Raw genomic sequence first — 17065 nt, forward strand, 5'->3', positions numbered from 1 at the left:
GCGCCGCGGGGCCCTGTGGGAAGGGCCCGGCCATTGGCCGCCGCCACGGAGCGCGGCGCGGATTGGCTGCCGACGGCGCGCCCGGGGCCGGCACGGCCGCTGATTGGTCGGACGCCGGCGCGATGTCACCGCCCCGCGCGATGCGGTCACGGAGCCGCCGCCGCGCCCTCGCCCGGCGGTTTGAATGTGAAGCGCAGCCGGAGCGCTCGGAGCCGCCGCCGCCGCTGCCGGGGGGAGCCGCCAGGTACGGCCGGGGCGCGCTGTCCCGCACGGGGATGGGGCTGGGGCGGCCCCGTGCACCGGCGGCACCGCGGCCGCCCGCGCGCCAACTCCGCGCTGCACTCGGCGCTGGGCCCGCGGCGCGGCCACGGGCGCAGCGCACCATGCTGGGCCCTTCCGCCCGCCTCTTGCGGCCCGCGATTGGTCCGAGGCCTCCGGGCCTGCGCAGTCCGCGTCGCTCATTGGCTGCGGCCACTGCCAGTCCGGGCTGTCGGGGGGAGGGGGACCGAGTTCGTTTGAGGGTTCGGGGCCACTCGGGATCTCGCCCGGCCCTGCCGCCCCCTCACGGCCCGGCCCTGGAGCCTCTCCGCAGGGGCTGCCGCAGGAGGCAACACGGCCGGAGCAGACGCGGTCCGGCGCCGGGACGGCCGGAGCAGCCCCGAGCCTGCCGCGGATGAACAGCCTGGCGGGCCGTGGGAGGGCGCGGGGCCGGTCCCCGCCGCGGAGTCGCGGGCTGCTCCGGCACGGCCCTGCCCCGCGGCCCGCGGAAACGGCGGCGGGAGCGGGCGGGGATGCGGGCTTGGTGCCGCTCCCGCAGGCCCGCGCTTTGGGGAAGCGAAATGCCCCTAGGGATCCTACGAGCACTGTCAGGATGGTTTTCCCCGTCAGATCTGGATCCTGAACGTTCTTCGGCACGTCGAAGATGTTCGGTCAGTGGTGGGTGAGGGGATGCGGTTGTGTGAAGCTCTCCCGGCCCGAGCCCCAGGGGGGCCGTGCTCTGCCGGGGTTAGGGTTTCTTCTTAAGTGGTCTGCATTAATTTGACTAAAGTCGATGGTGTATGAAGCACATGTTATGGATTTTGAGGCCTTTTCTGCAGGCGCATGCTACAACACTGCACATAGCATTATATCATTCCAGCTAAAGTACCTCTAAGTTTCTTTGTACTGAAAAACAAACGTGAAGAGCTAGAGGAAAGAAAAGGAAATAAACATATATAGGTAACAAGTCAAAATATGTTGGTGGATGTGAATTGGTGAACCAGATGGTGGACAAGTAAATCCCAAAAGCAAAGGGAAACATGGCAGGACTCTTCAGGTAGATTTTTACTTTTGCAAAATATGTTAGGGTTTGATTTGCTTACTAACATTAGTTTAATTCAAGAGGATACTGCTGCTGTCTTTTAAAATTAGATGGATGCCATAGCTGACATAAAAATCGTGTCATTAAAGCTCACTGTCTTTGCAAGCATGCTTATACAAAACTGTGTTTGTTGCACTGGTGATCAGCATGAAACAACTCCAAAGTGGGACAGGTAAATTTCAGTCAATTTTACTAAATAGGAACTCAAGAGAAAAAATGGAAACCTTTGCTTCTTTATAACCTTTGTAGGGAGTGAATTATGCTGCTGGTGGTGGGGAGGATGGGTTGGATTGATGATGATGTCCAGAGGAACATCTCCATGAAAGCACATCTTATTATCATAGTATTGCTGTAATTTTAATTATTCCAATGCAAGCTGTGGAGGAAATATATAACTGTGGTAAAGATAAGAATATGTGTGGGAGGATTACTAGAGAGGAGCAAAATGGACTTATTGCACAGAGTTATTCTGTAAAAAGTATTGCATTTAAATTAGCTCCCACTGTAGTCTGAACTAATTTTACAGGGAGGACAAGCTGTCTGGCTTTTCAGACTTTAGTCTTTTTTTTAAAAGTATTTTCTTTTGAGAGTTTTCTTTAATAAGGAGTATTTGGTTTTTTGAAAAAGCCTTGACTCTTCAACACACTTTGAATTGTTTTATTTACAATTATGTAGGCCAGGACTGTTCAGCTATTTCAGTCAGGAGCAGTTTCTGGGTCTGGCAGCAGAACAAAAGCAGAACCAAATTCCTGTTGTCCTTAAAGGACAAGAGATGATCTTTTGGCTGTACCTGGTTCATGTCTGCTGGATGTGTAAGCCTTTTCTGGAGTTGGGGTCTATAAACCAGACACTAGTAGTCACCTGTAGCTTGAGAAGTGGAATGTTTGTTGGGCCTGGTGCACCCTGCTTGGGACTGTGCTTATGAGGTATTGTCCAAAAGAGCTGATGTTGCTTTTGTGGGATCTGGTTTTACCATGGGTAGCTTTAGGACAGGTTTTCTGATTGTAACAAAACTTCTTGTGCGTTTTAGGTTCTGCCAAAATGGAGCTCAGTGATGCCAATTTACAAACTTTAACTGAATATCTAAAGAAAACACTAGATCCAGATCCTGCTATAAGGCGTCCTGGTGAGTGATTCTCATGATTGAGAGCAAAAAGGTTCTGTTTCTTTTTGGCTCTTCTGTCTCTGTAGCAAACTTCAAACTTCATATATTTATGCAATCCCTCTGTACAGAAGTTCTCAGTATTCTTTTATAATGACACCACAAAAAAAACTAATGAAGGATGGATATAAAATTATTTATATTTACATTCATGTTTATCTGCTTTTTGCAATTTTGTTTTTCTGTATTCTTGCTCTTTTTATTTGCACTGCTGTTATTTAAAACAGTGCTGCTGCTCACAACAAGCCAGGATTTACTTCTCTTGGGTTATGGCTTTTCCAAGGGTGAGGAGGCAGTATTTCCCCATCCTGCTGGGGATCTGAGAGCTGTTGTTGACAGCCGGAGCACTGGGGAACTGGGGAGCAGAGATGCTATGATACCTTTTGTGACACATGTTCCTGTGAAGCTCTGGGAAGTGTTTGTGTTGGGTATTTAAAACAGACAATTGAGAAATTGTAGCATTCCGATTAGAGAAAGCAGTTCAGCTTTTGCTAACCGCAGTGTATTCTCTTACAGCGGAAAAGTTCCTTGAATCTGTGGAAGGAAGCCAGAACTATCCGCTGTTACTCTTAACGCTGCTGGAGAAATCACAGGAAAATGTCATCAAAGTTTGTGCATCTGTAACCTTCAAGAATTATATTAAAAGGAACTGGAGAATTGTAGGTATCTTAGTAAGGAATTGTGCTAAGAACTAATCATCTTTTTAAGGTACAGTAAGCAGATCCACATCCCACACAACTCAGTGTCATCTGTGAACCTACTGAGGGAGCCCTTGATCCTCTCATCTAGATCATAAGTAAAGATATTAAATCAGTACTGGCCCCAGTTCTGAGCAGTGGGGAACCCCATTAGTGACTGACGGTATAGATAAGCATACCTTGAACTTTTGAAATTGCTAATTTTTGATTTAAGTATATGGAAAGATGGTAAAACAGATGTGAGAAGGACAGTGGTACCATCAGGTTTAAAGTATCTCAAGATTGAGTGTCTCTGGAGGTGCTTTTCTCTTTTAATTGCTGGACGATTTCTAGGTCTCTGAACTTCAGTGCTGTCATCACAGATAATGTGACTGCCACTGCTGTCACTGGCTGGGACAAGCCACCTCATTATTTTATTTCTTTAGTAGCAGCTTTGCAATTTTCTACTACTCGGCACTGCTGACTGACTGGACTTGGAACTGATTGGTGTTTTGAACTAGTTAGATAACTCTTAAAGTCAGGGTTTTGATTGTATAACCTGCACCTTCATGTACAGCTTCTAGAAAGGATGGCTTGAGACAGCTGACACAAAATCAATTTGTGGTGTTGGCAGAGGTGCTGTTTGGTGTGGAGGAAGAGGAAGCCTGGTTAAATGTGGGTATTTTTTTGCCGTGTGCACCTACCCTCACTGCTGCTCAATTGCTGACCTGAAAACTTACCCTTAGGGAAGGAGAAAAAACCTTTGAATAAGTTTTACCGAAGGACATTATTTCTTTCAGCTTTTTTCAGATACTTCTGGTCCAGATTCACTGAAGGCAGTGTCTCTAACAGGTCTGCTTCTTAGGTTCTTCAGCATTGTAATAGTTCCATAAATCAGTATAAACAGTTGGTTTCTGAAACGCTGATCATCTCTCATTGCCTAGAGAATGCTGCCTATGCCCACAACTTAATTATTGTTTTCATTTTAGGTTGAAGATGAACCAAACAAAATATGTGAATCAGACAGAATAGCCATTAAAGCCAACATAGTGCCCTTGATGCTGAGCAGCCCAGAGCAAATTCAAAAGCAGGTAATATGTCATTCCCAGTTGTATCCTTGAAACTTTGAGAATAGTCTAAGCATGTCTAGAGGATATGGTTATTGGCAGAGCTCAGTTCCCTTACCAGTGACCTCATCCTGATCCAAATAATTTCAAGGATATTGCTACAAGTATTTCTACCTACTTTGACGTTTTTTAAGGTAATTACTGTATAATCTTATAGCTAAGTTCTAACATTAGGCAGTTAAATAGGAATTCTAGAAAGTGAGACCCTGTGAACTCAAGGTGAAATTTTTGTATTTGTGTGGAAAGTAGTTGATATTTAGTGCAGTGATTTTTGAATCAGACAGGAATAACCAGGATTTTCTGGGATGTTTGCAGCATCTGGCACAAGTGCTGTATGCTGTTCTGTCACGTGACAGTTCATTTCCTTTGCAGTTAAGTGATGCCATCAGTATTATTGGGCGGGAAGACTTCCCTCAGAAGTGGCCAGACTTGCTGACAGAAATGGTGAATCGCTTTCAGAGTGGAGATTTCCATGTCATCAATGGGGTTCTGCGCACTGCCCACTCTTTATTTAAAAGGTACTGGAAATAAGGGAGTTTGTATATGGATTGTAAAACTTCTGTTAAGCTGGCATGTTTTACTGTTAGACTGCATTTTGGACATTTACAAAGTCTATAGTTGTGACTTCTACATACACCTTTTAAGTAGTTACACCTTGTATGTACACCTTGCATGGTTTTGAACCATGTTGTTTTTTTCTTGTTTAATTGACAGTACTTGTTTCAAGGTTCAGCACAAGACAAAATTCTGTGTCAATTAATTTGGTAATAAATGTGAAGACTATTCTACTTTTCATGTGTTTCTCTCTTACTTGTCAGGTACCGCCATGAATTTAAGTCAAATGAATTATGGACAGAGATCAAACTTGTTCTTGATGCCTTTGCTTTACCCTTGACAAATCTCTTTAAGGTATTTCTTGTTGAGTCATTTCTAAAACAAATCTAATGTTCTGAATTTCTTGTTGTGGATACTTGTAAAACTAAAACTCAAGGATTGTTGTTCAAAAGTGATAAAGGAGTTCAAATTCAAGTAATGAGGTGAGACCTAACAAGATTGGTAAGAAGATGAAACATAACTCTATTTTCTGGTTTAAAAAAAAAATTCTGTGACACTTCTCAGTATTTTTTGTTGGTGTGGGTTTTGTACTTGACAGTCTTGCATCTTTTTCTAGGCAACTATTGAACTTTGCAGCACACATGCAAATGATGCCAGTGCCCTGAAGGTTCTCTTCTCTTCTCTCATTCTAATTGCGAAGCTGTTCTACAGTTTAAATTTTCAGGTGAATCTCCTTGTTCTTGGGATAGTTTCACTTTGTTCTGAAAAAGCTGTTATTATAGAATTAATCTGAGGCAGCCTTTAATGCCATGCTTTATGGCAAGAAGAAAAATCACGAGTGTATCTGCTGGAGTAAAAGCACAGTAAGGAAGGGTTACTTAAGACATTAGCTTGGCCCTATATAAACACAAGTTCAGGAGCGTCTGAGCTGGTATTGCTTCAAGGAGCTGTTGTATGGGGCCTCTGAGGAGGAGCTGGGAAGGGTAGGAGTCCAATGGCTGAGATTCTGTTCACTGTGCCCCTTTGTAAATGTGTCTGTATTGACAGGAGCTGGGTCACGTAGGTGAGAGTCCATCATGTGTAGCTCTGTGGCACTGCAGGAGCAGTAATTCTGGGAGCAGTGTGGGTTGTCTGGGTTTGGAATTTGATCTACATTTTGAACATTACTAATTGTGCTGTATGGGAAATGGTGAAGAGCTCCCTTGCTGGGGTGATGTTTATTTAGTGTATCAACATGAACGTAAGTCTGTGAAGTGTGATTGTGCCTGGATTCCTTATGCTGTTCTTCCATAGGGGACAAAAGAACAAGGTGGAGTTAAAAATGGCTTGTGCTCTCTTGTTATGAGAGTGAGAAGCTGATATGGCTCATTCATTATAAAAAATGTGACCTGTTTAGAGTCTAAGCACCTAGTTTATTTGGAACTGACTGTACTCCAGGGCTCTGCCAGAACAGTTTTTGTCTGGGAGGAGGAAGGGGTACAGTTGCAGTTTGAAGGTTGCTTTCCACAGGTTATTGTCCCTCAGTAGATTATGAGGTGAATGCACTATTTCCAGTGTAAGAATGTTATCTAAGCAGTGCAGTCAGAAATTAAAATGTACATTTATGCTTTTCCTTCACAGGATCTTCCTGAGTTTTTTGAAGATAACATGGAAACATGGATGACAAACTTTCATAGCCTTTTAACTTTAGATAATAAACTCTTGCAGACTGATGTAAGTACTGCATAAACAACCTGGTTTGCATCTGTAGGGGAGAGGTCTAATTCTGAACAATGCAGTGTTTTTTTGTGGGGCAAACAAAGGAGTAGAACGACTGTAAGAAAATGGAGTTTAAGAGAAGTTGCTCTGCTAAGTTCAGTTCTTCAAGTTGTATGACAGTTACAGGTATACCCAGCTGTGCACAGAAATCAAATCAGCAATACTCTTCAGTGAGTTGATTTTTTCAAGAACAGCAGCTGAAGTGACCTGACCATTAGCATCACAAGACTCAGGTTTTCTGTACCTCTCAGCTGCTTTCTGTGTTCTAGAAAACAGGGTATCTTAACTTGAAACAGTTGAACATAGAGGGTGGGACATCTCTTACGAACTCTAGCATTTGCTGTCTTGGTCTGGTTAAAAGAATCAGGAATTGACTGCTGAAGGCTGAGACCAGGTCAGCAAAGCTCCAGTTATTTTTGTGCATGTTTTCTACATTTTAAATGCTGATGTCTTCCGGATACAGCACAATAGTTTCCCACTTGATGGAGCCAAAACAACTATACATTTCTTGACATAGGGAGGCATATTAAGTGTATGTTGTTCTCTAGTTACCCTGCTGCTAAGAGAAGCCTTGCTGCTCTTTTGTCTTGTGTCTGTGGTCTGCTCCCAGCACAAGCACTCATGCAGCTGAACTGGAACCGGCGGTAAAGCTGAAAGGTGTGGCTGCAGGAAAGGGGCAGACAGAACTGGGGTGGTGTTTGGTTCAGTTGATTTTTTTAATTCCAGCTCAATTTCCCAGTTCACAGTGTGGTTCCACAAACATCTGTGCTGATCTGTGGAAGGGGAGGGAACTTCTACAACAACTCCAATTAAAAATCACGATGTAGTGGCTTCTAAGCATGTTTTTCAATGTCTCATTTTGTCTTTTTCATATTACATTTGTAAACTAATTTTGTGTGAACTATTGTTTTTCTTTCAAGTGCACAGTAGTTTGATTTGAATGTGGGTGTGATTTCTAACTTGAAGAGCAGTTTGGGTACAGATCAGCAAATTACAGTAGTTCTAGGAACATGAGAGGAATTTCTTTTACCTGTTTAGGACATGGTAAAATGGTGATGTAAATATTTAACTTAAATACATTGATACTTCTAACGTTTAAGTAGTGTTGAAGTTTGGATGTTTAAGTTCTTAGTTTTGTTTTATGTGAGGATGAAGAGGAAGCTGGATTGCTGGAGCTCTTGAAATCACAAATTTGTGATAATGCTGCTTTATATGCTCAAAAATACGATGAAGAATTCCAGCCCTACCTGCCACGTTTTGTAACAGCAATCTGGAATCTGTTAGTCACGACAGGCCAAGAAGTGAAGTATGACTTGGTGAGTTGCTAAAATATGATCTTGTCAAGTTTAATAATAAATTATAAAGGGATCAGTCATGCTAAAGTTTTGTGTTCTGTTTGTGGTGCTGTAGCTGGTCAGTAATGCAATCCAGTTTCTGGCCTCAGTTTGCGAGAGACCACATTACAAGCATCTGTTTGAAGACCAGAATACATTGACAAGCATCTGTGAAAAAGTTATTGTTCCCAATATGGAATTTAGAGGTAACTTTTTGAGACTTAAATTTTGAAAAACACAACAAAAATCTAACTAATTATCATGACATGTTGCTTTGCAGGACTAAGAATTGAGGATTCCCTCTTGTGTACCTTAGTGCTAGATTCAAACCCAAGTTTCTGCAGCAGATTGCTGTCCTCTGGGTTTTGTAGAATTGTATGAATATACCTAACTTTACATGTTGAAATCCCAGTGGACGAAGTCTAGGTCATGTGCCACCAATAAATTTCTTCAATTAAAGTGAGTATCTGAATAATTCAAGGAGCATAAATAGGCAGTACTATCAGGCCTAACAAATTGTAGTGTTTAGTTCTCCAGGTTTTTGATGGCTCATATTGATCCTATATTTAAAATTCAGTGAAAATATATTGCAATGATAAGAAGCTTCTCTCTCTTAAGTCCATGACTCTGAAGGCCTCTTCAAATACACCTGGTGTTGAATATGTGTTAGAGGTTTTTCTTTAAATCAATACATCAGCCCATGGGTATGAAAGACTAATTTGTGGGACAGAAGCTAAACAGGCTAGTCTGGCTGGATATTTCTCGTTAATTAATACTAATGTTATAGAAAGGTCCTTGGTAAAAATAGCAAATTGATAATGATACACCCTTTTACCATAAAAACCAGAGACTTCAGCACTTCAACTTCCATGTATTTTATATTTTCAGCGGCTGATGAAGAAGCATTTGAAGATAATTCTGAAGAGTATATCAGAAGGGATTTGGAAGGATCTGGTAATCCACAGATTATTCTAAGAATACTTGGTCTTTAAGTATAGCTCTAAAGAGCTGAAGCAATTTACTGAAGCTTTTATAACTTCATTTTGAAATTGAGAAGGTTTCCACACACCACCCCCAGCTGGATTTTATCCAGTCTGTGATCAAGTCTATTGTCACAATATGTTCATCAAAGTGTCTTTCTGGTTTGAACAGTGTTTTTATAGGGCTTTTTCCTTAATTGGATTGGTATGTCTTCTGCTCTGCCCACATTCTCACTTCAGCAAATACAGCCTGTAAGACAATGCTGAGTAGTAGCCAGCATGTATGGAACATAGGGAGAGGCTCTTGATGTGTAAACTGAAATTCACCTAGGGTTGCATACAAACTGTGCTCAGGCCAGCTGGCCAGCAGCCAGGCTGGGACCTGGCATGTGTTCAGAGCAGTGCCCGCCCTGGGACATGGCTCTGCCAGCCCAGCTGCTGGAGTGCTGGGGGAGGCTGTGCTCTGCAGCCAGATCACAGCCTGAGGGAGCCAAACCTGGCTCTGTGTCACAGGTCTGGGCCACCAGCACTTCACTGACAGACACTTCTGAAGTGATGGCATTTTGTAATAGATTGAAGAAATTACTGTATGCTTCCAGTGGAGGGCAAAATTGGAGAAAACATTTTTGAACTTTTTTCAAGAAAATATCCTTCTTATCCAGGATTGGCTGCATTTTAGGTATTTGTGAAGTTATTTACAAAAATGCCCTGTCAGGTGTGGTGGGCCAGCAGCTGGCTTGTGCTCCAGCCTGCTGCAGTCTGATGGATGAGAGTGGGAGGGGTGAAAGTGAGAAGACTCATGGATAAAGACAGTTTAAGTGAAAGAAAGAATAAGGAAAGGGGAGAGAAGTTACTGACTCACCATTGCCCACAGGCAGACTTTTGCCCAGCCTGTCCCTGAGCAATGCCTCAGTTTTTATCGCTGAGCATGTCATAGAACATGGAATGTTCTGCTGGTCAGTTTGGATTAGCTGCCCAAGTTGTCCCCTCTCAGCTCCTTGCCTACCCCAAACTACTTGCTGGGAAGGCAAAGCAGGAGGAGGAGGAGGAAGCCCTGTCACTGACAGTGCTCTTCAGCACCAGCCAAATCCTGGGTGTTACCAGCAGCTTTAGTCATTGGTACCAAACACGGCACCAAATGGGCCACTAGGGGAGAAAATGAGCTCACTCCCAGCCAGAGCCAGTACCAGCACCCCTGAATGCCTGCTGCCACTGGTCAGGGGCAGGTGTCCCTTCTCCTTGGTGTACAAGTAGTCCAGTTGTGACAGTAAATAAAAGGCTTACAGGTGTTCTAACACTGTAGTGTGCAGGGTTGCAATAATTAACATGGTATGGCTGTAACTGGAGTAGGTGTTACTGTTTTGATTATTATGTTTATTAGTAGGAAAAGTTGTCTGCTTTCTCATATCCTAAGAAACTTTGTTTCTTGTGCAGATATTGACACCAGGCGCAGAGCAGCTTGTGATCTGGTCAGAGGCTTGTGCAAATTTTTTGAAGGACCTGTGACAGGGATTTTTTCTGGATATGTTAATTCTATGCTGCAAGAATATGCAAAGAATCCATCCGTTAACTGGAAGCACAAAGATGCAGCTATTTACCTTGTAACATCTTTGGCATCCAAAGCTCAAACACAGAAGGTACTTGTACATTTTATTCATTGTAACCTGTGTTGCAGTGCAGATGAGGCCTGCTGTTCCTTTAAGCTGCTTCAGAAAGGGAGTACCTGTGTGTGCAGTAGTTCATGCTGATGAGATGAAAAGCTGCCCTTTATACAATCCTGTCATAGCTGGTGGTATCTGACCTTCAGGTAGATGTGGCCCTGTGGCAGTCCTGGCTGGTGTGTGGGATCCAGCCAGACAAAGAAACAAAACTGGCTCAGCTCTGGAACCTCTGAGCTCTGAGTGGTCCTGAGGCAGTCTGGAAGCCAGGGGAGGCAAATAGAGCTTTACAGAAGATGATTGGATGTGTTAAGCAGACTAAAAAGGAATTTAAATTATTCTTGGAGTTCTTGTCACGATATTGCCCAACATTTCATGCTACTTGAATGTTTGATCTGTGAATGACATGTGAATGCTAATGATGGCTGGAAATGGATCTCATTACATGCTGGGGAAAAAGCAACTAATAGGCTGGAGACACTGAAAAAGCACAGCTGGGCTAACTAATTTGGAAACATTGCATCAAATGTCCTATGGAACAAGTTTAGATGTACTACTAGATATTTTAAATGTTGTTATAGTTCAAATCTCGATGTCTTTACAAGACAGATTTGAGTCAAACATAGTAAAATGTGTACATCATTTTATGCAATTTTGCTGAAGGTTCTCAGTCTTTTCCTGCAGTCAGGTGTATCCTGCTGCCCATCAGTTATATGTTAGTGATGATGTCAGGGGAACCAGTCTGCTAGCTTTTGGGACACTGTAAAGTTTGTGTCTTTTTCTGTGCTATTTACTGGCAAATTTGCACAAATTTAGAACATTTCATTAAAAATACTCCGTCTGAAAATCATGATTTAAAAAGAGGTTGCATTTTTTGTAAGAGAAAACGAATAGTAATTTTTTAAGATGAATAAGAAAACTAGAAGTTTATATGTCATCATATAAAAATAAGAGTTGTTTCTTGCTTCTTCCAGCATGGAATAACACAGGCTAATGAACTCGTTAATTTGACAGAATTCTTTGTGAATCACATTCAACCTGACTTAAAGTCTGCTACTGGTAAGTTAATGTTAATTTTGATATGGTATTTTTGTGATTTATCATAACCTTGACAGTGACCATTGTTTGTGAAGTCTCAAGCACTCCTTTTATCAGCATAATCTTTGAGACTGGCTGTTAACACTCAGCACAGAGTAACTCATTTTTGTTTGGCCAGCAGTGAAGGAGCTGTGAAGTGCTTACCACCTGTTCCCTGCAAGATCAGGGCATGGTTACATGCTTGAACTTCCTGAATCAAAGTATTTTGCTTTCTGTATTTGATACCTTATGGTAAACTTACGTGCTCTACAAAACCCTGACAGGCTGAAATACTGAGGCCAGGTTGTGACCTGTACAGCCTCTATTGATGAGGTTGTGGATGTCTAGATTTAAACCACATAGCTTATTTCATACTTCAACAATTATCTTACTATATTTGTGGCATAGTGGGTGGTCTCAAAAATGTGTAAGTTTAGCAGTAATTTTAGCAGTTGAAGACTGCTAAAATTGAAACCAGAAGGTGAAATTTCATTTGAGCTGGACTGTACTTTTAATGGTACAGGGGTGGGATTTGTACCTAAAACTGATATTCTAACAGTGCCCATACCAAAGTGCAGAAACTAAGAAGTGTAGAAAAACATTGTCTGTATTACTTTCTACAGGGGAAAATTATTACTAAGTGTCACCTGTATATATAGTACATGTTCAGTAATCACATTTGCATGAGAAGTACTGACAAAGTTTGCATATTTTTCTATTTCAGTGAATGAATTCCCTGTGCTAAAAGCAGATGGTATCAAATATATCATGATTTTTAGGAACCAAGTAAGTTTTTCTTTTACTCTTATGGAAAAACATATTGTAGGTTGTTGCTTTATACTTGCCAAGCCTAATTTATCGCACTTGGCCATATGCTAACTCAACAGGTGTTTAGTCATATACAACACTTCATGCTGAATTTTTAATTTAGAAAGTAAATGATATTGTTATAAATATCCAATTAACATGTAGTCTATATGTTGTCCATATGCTGTGGCAACACTGAATATCTTAGCTGCTTAATTCTGTGACATACTCATACGTTTTCAAGTCAGTGTTAGTCCAAATACCCTTAATTGCTTGTATCATTGCAGTAGTTGTTGCAGACTACAGCAGTTTTGTCCTTTACCTTTTCTGATTTGTGAAGTGGGGTGAGAAAATATGTTCCATATTTTTCTAAATTCTAGATTGCCTTTACTCATTTTTTATGAAATATCTGTGATTTTGGTTTCTTAAACCTTGATATTTTTAATTATCCACTAAGACAAAGTAAAATGGAGAGGGAAATACACATTATCTGGCACTTACTGCTAATCCAAAGTACCACTGGTGTTCAGGACAAGTATACGAGCAATGACAGAAGTAGGGACCTCCTGGCTGTCAAGATGTGAAGTAGCAACAGGAGGAGCCTCCCGAGATACCTCCCTCTGCCAAGCTCTGTGTGTCACTGATGAGCTTGGTTGTACTCTTGAGTAGAACCATCTGTATTTTTTAATGTACTTATGATTTGTTGCTACACTTTTGTAGGTACCAAAAGAACAACTGCTGGTGTCTATTCCTCTCTTAATTAATCATCTCCAAGCAGAAAGTATTGTGGTCCATACCTATGCAGCCCATGCTCTTGAAAGACTGTTTACCATGAGAGGGACAAATAATGCTACCCTGTAAGTTTTCAAGCAGAAAAAAATTCATTGCTACATAGATTTTGTGTATTAAGGATGAAAAATACCTACAGGGGACCCTTCATGTCACATATTATGGTATTGTATAAGGCTTGAAGTTTGTGACTCTCAACATTGAAGAGCTGTGTTTCACTTAACAGCATTACAGCTGCAGAAATGGCACCGTTTGTAGAAGTGCTGTTAACAAACCTTTTCAAAGCTCTGACGCTTCCTGGCTCATCTGAAAATGAATACATTATGAAAGGTAAATGCCTAATGAGTCCTGCAATATAAGAATAACTTAGTTAACTTGAGGTAAAGGCTTACAGTGACAGTTCCTGTCATTTTTATTTGCAAAACCTGTTTTATGCAAATGTGTTGAAAAGCCTGCTGTTACTTACCAGGCTGTATCAGGTTATCTTCGACTAAACTTATGGTACCAAAGAGAAACACTAAACATAATGGGACTGTAGGAAATTATTTCTCAAATGGTAGTCTTGTGGTCAGGACAGCTACCTGGACAGTGTCAGGAGATCTGAGCATGAGAGGAGATCTGGACATGGAGAGGAGATGTGGTCATGGCTGGTGAGACGGTAGATCAGATCATGGCTAAGAGGATGCTGAGATCTGAGACTTGCCCAGGACAAGTGACGACCTTTGTAAAGTTACTTAATCTCCTGTGTTCAGCTGTAGAATGGGAATAAGGAGGCTTTGTTTTATGCTTTATCATGATTATAGATTGAATGTTCTTGCAGCAGGTGCTCTTTCATTCTGTACCTAATTCCCTGGGATCCTATTTTAATGGTAAAAAGTTAAGGATTATGTATATGTTGAGTGGTAGAAGTGTGTTTTCTCTTCAGAAGCTAAAATTTTCCATTTATTTGCAGCCATCATGAGAAGTTTTTCTCTGCTACAGGAGTCCATAATTCCATACATCCCTTCTGTCATCACACAGCTCACACAGAAACTGCTGGCTGTCAGTAAGGTAAAGAAAAAGAGCAAAAGGAATACCTTTTACCTTTTAGAGCAGTCTTGCTGAGGACTTACGTGTACCTTGTTGGTGGTGTTCTGTTAGAATACTCTAAATAGTTCAATAATTTCTGATGCAACTAATTTGAAACAGCATTCCTGTGAGGTACTCCCTTCTTTTTAGAACATATTCTCAGATCATTCTCCCTACTCCCGTCTCAAATTTAGAAGCAGCATATGAACTCTTTCTGTAATGCTAGTTTGTGCTGCTTGTGCAGAGGCCACCAGTACAATAATCTGTGTTTGTCACAACTCCACTATTCTTTGCCCATGAAACTTCTGAAGCTAATAATAATTGGCATTGAAATGTGGGATTGAATTAAATAAATTACCCTTTTGCTTTTGGTGGGTAAAATTCTCTTAGTTTTTATTTAGACTTGCCAAATTCTTAACCATTGACAACAGGGAATGCCTTAGAATACCTTCACTGACTGTCTAGGAAACTACTTCTCTGTACAGTTTCAACTCAGCTGCAGCTTATAAAGGAGTATTCAATAGAGAATTAACTTAAAAGATTGAAAACCCATCTTTTTCTGGTTCCTGTTCTGTGATATTTTAACTGTTTGCTAGTTTATATAGAGCTTCTGAAAAATACTTGCTACAAAAAAACCCTCTCCTTTATGCCTTAGAGGTCTTTGTTTGCTTTTATCTGTGGAATTAATTTCATAAGCATATTAATACATAAGTTACAAGTATCCCTAGTCCAAAATGCTACTTTAGTCTTCAGTTGAAATTAAAAATATATTTAGCAAAATAAGTGACTTGTCTGCAAGTTTGGGTTGATTTATCTGTTTATAACTTGTTTTCAGAATCCCAGCAAACCTCACTTTAACCATTATATGTTTGAGTCAATCTGCTTGTCGATAAGGATAACGTGCAAGGCAAACCCAGAGGCAGTGGGGAGCTTTGAGGAGGCTTTGTTCCTGGTGTTCACAGAGATCCTGCAGAATGATGTACAAGGTAAGGACAGTCAGTGAGTGCCTGTGCTCTCTCCACTGGGGCTGGCTGCTAGGATTTAACTTATGGCAGGTTTTTTGTAGCACAGGAAATTCAAGGGAAGAAATATTTTCAGTCTGGAAGTATTCAGATTGTTCCATAGGGCACGTCAACAGCATTCACATATTTTAAATCGCATTTTTAAAATACCTAGCAATCACTGCTCCAAAGCCTCTTAATATTATTCTTAATTCTATTGCCTTGTTTCTAGTAGTTTGTTTTTTATGTTCTGAAACATTAACGGGTAGAGGAAGTAGAAAGTGTATATATGCAATGCTTGCTAATTACTGGAATAATTACATTTGGGAAGATATATTTCTTCAGGGTTTTATTAACTGAAATCATTGTGATAATATCATAAAATTCTGGGTTCAGTCCATAGATACTTGGTTTCTGGGAACTGACAAGTGACCACGTTGTCTGACTTTCTAAATGTCATTGTTTCTCTTCCAGAGTTCATTCCCTATGTGTTTCAAGTGATGTCCCTACTTCTAGAAATGCATAAAAATGAAATCCCATCATCCTATATGGCATTGTTTCCCCATTTGCTCCAGCCAGTTCTCTGGGAAAGGACAGGAAACATTCCCCCTCTGGTCAGGCTCCTGCAGGCTTACCTGGAGCGGGGCGCCAGCACCATCGCCAGCGCTGCTGCTGACAAAATCGTGAGTTCCCGGGGCAGAGTCACACTGATGGCCTTGAGACATGGTGATCTGAGGTTACAAATTGTGAGGAACTCCAGCAAACAGCTGGATTTGTGCACAATTTGGTGCTTACATACAAAGACAGACAAATACTCTGAATGTAGCTTTTTGGGTGCTTTCCCATTATGTGGATGAGTTCTAGGCTATCACACTTTCGTCAACTGAGATGAGAAATTCCTGCTCTTAGTTCTTGCAAGCAGGTAAGTTTCCACAGTTCTCCTGTCTTTGCCTCAAGTTAAACATGTGGATAATGACAACTTTAAGGTTCTGTTCAGAACAGTCTTGAGAAGAGTGAGTTAGAAGAAGCCAAAATGTGTCTTCCTTGACCTGAACTGAAAAAACTGAATCCTGGCTTAGGTTATGAAGGCTTTTGTCTTGGCATATGCCTTAGACGGTAATGGTCAATTTTCTGGTAGGTCATATATGAAGAATTGTTGTCTAGGGTTTTATATCTACTTTTCTTGCAGCCTGGATTGTTAGGTGTGTTCCAGAAGTTGATTGCCTCTAAAGCTAATGATCATCAAGGGTTCTATCTTCTAAACAGTATCATCGAGCATATGCCTCCGTGAGTATGAGCTGAAATCACACTTAAAGCTAACTTCTGTAACTTTAATTATGAAGTGTATAAACATGCAAAATGATAATTTTTTAAGAACTGAAAACATCACATTTTTCAATCAAATAGATTTGAACAATTCTATACATGTTTTCTGTGAAGTGACAACAGTAAAATCCTAGTGTGAATTGAATAACTATCCTTTTAAATTTCCAGTGAATCAGTTGACCAGTACAGGAAACAGATCTTCATTCTGCTATTCCAAAGACTTCAAAATTCCAAAACAACAAAATTTATCAAAAGTAAGTTCCTTGCTCTGTGAAAAGCTCTGGTGACAGCAGCAGTTCAGAGGCGCAGCTGCACGGAACAAGTGTCCTGCATGCCCCACAGATACACGGAAGGATAGTGGTGACTCCAAGGACTTGCTCCAAATT

The 17065-nt window shown here is 41.4% G+C and overlaps 1 protein-coding gene across 2 annotated transcripts in view; it reads left to right on the top strand.

Moving 5' to 3' along the window:
* The window catches only part of CSE1L (chromosome segregation 1 like), a 20741-nt gene continuing 3676 nt past the window's right edge, over positions 1 to 17065 (top strand). The window contains exons 1-21 of one of the 2 annotated variants that reach the window (XM_086852488.1): positions 1 to 244; positions 2391 to 2486; positions 3039 to 3181; positions 4189 to 4290; positions 4699 to 4844; positions 5145 to 5235; positions 5498 to 5605; positions 6502 to 6594; positions 7788 to 7955; positions 8050 to 8179; positions 8862 to 8927; positions 10388 to 10590; positions 11586 to 11670; positions 12413 to 12474; positions 13216 to 13352; positions 13511 to 13614; positions 14237 to 14334; positions 15188 to 15338; positions 15828 to 16036; positions 16543 to 16640; positions 16848 to 16933. In XM_086852488.1, the coding sequence (XP_086708614.1) occupies positions 2402 to 2486; positions 3039 to 3181; positions 4189 to 4290; positions 4699 to 4844; positions 5145 to 5235; positions 5498 to 5605; positions 6502 to 6594; positions 7788 to 7955; positions 8050 to 8179; positions 8862 to 8927; positions 10388 to 10590; positions 11586 to 11670; positions 12413 to 12474; positions 13216 to 13352; positions 13511 to 13614; positions 14237 to 14334; positions 15188 to 15338; positions 15828 to 16036; positions 16543 to 16640; positions 16848 to 16933 (2365 nt within the window). In that variant the 5' untranslated portion in view covers positions 1 to 244; positions 2391 to 2401. Of the gene's footprint in view, positions 245 to 720; positions 930 to 2390; positions 2487 to 3038; positions 3182 to 4188; positions 4291 to 4698; positions 4845 to 5144; positions 5236 to 5497; positions 5606 to 6501; positions 6595 to 7787; positions 7956 to 8049; positions 8180 to 8861; positions 8928 to 10387; positions 10591 to 11585; positions 11671 to 12412; positions 12475 to 13215; positions 13353 to 13510; positions 13615 to 14236; positions 14335 to 15187; positions 15339 to 15827; positions 16037 to 16542; positions 16641 to 16847; positions 16934 to 17065 lie in introns of those variants that run through there. The other variant, XM_023940130.2, reaches the window with a different exon arrangement.

The sequence above is a fragment of the Cyanistes caeruleus genome, chromosome 16 (genome assembly GCF_971803275.1).
Source record: "Cyanistes caeruleus chromosome 16, bCyaCae1.hap1.1, whole genome shotgun sequence".
NCBI lineage: Eukaryota > Metazoa > Chordata > Aves > Passeriformes > Paridae > Cyanistes > Cyanistes caeruleus.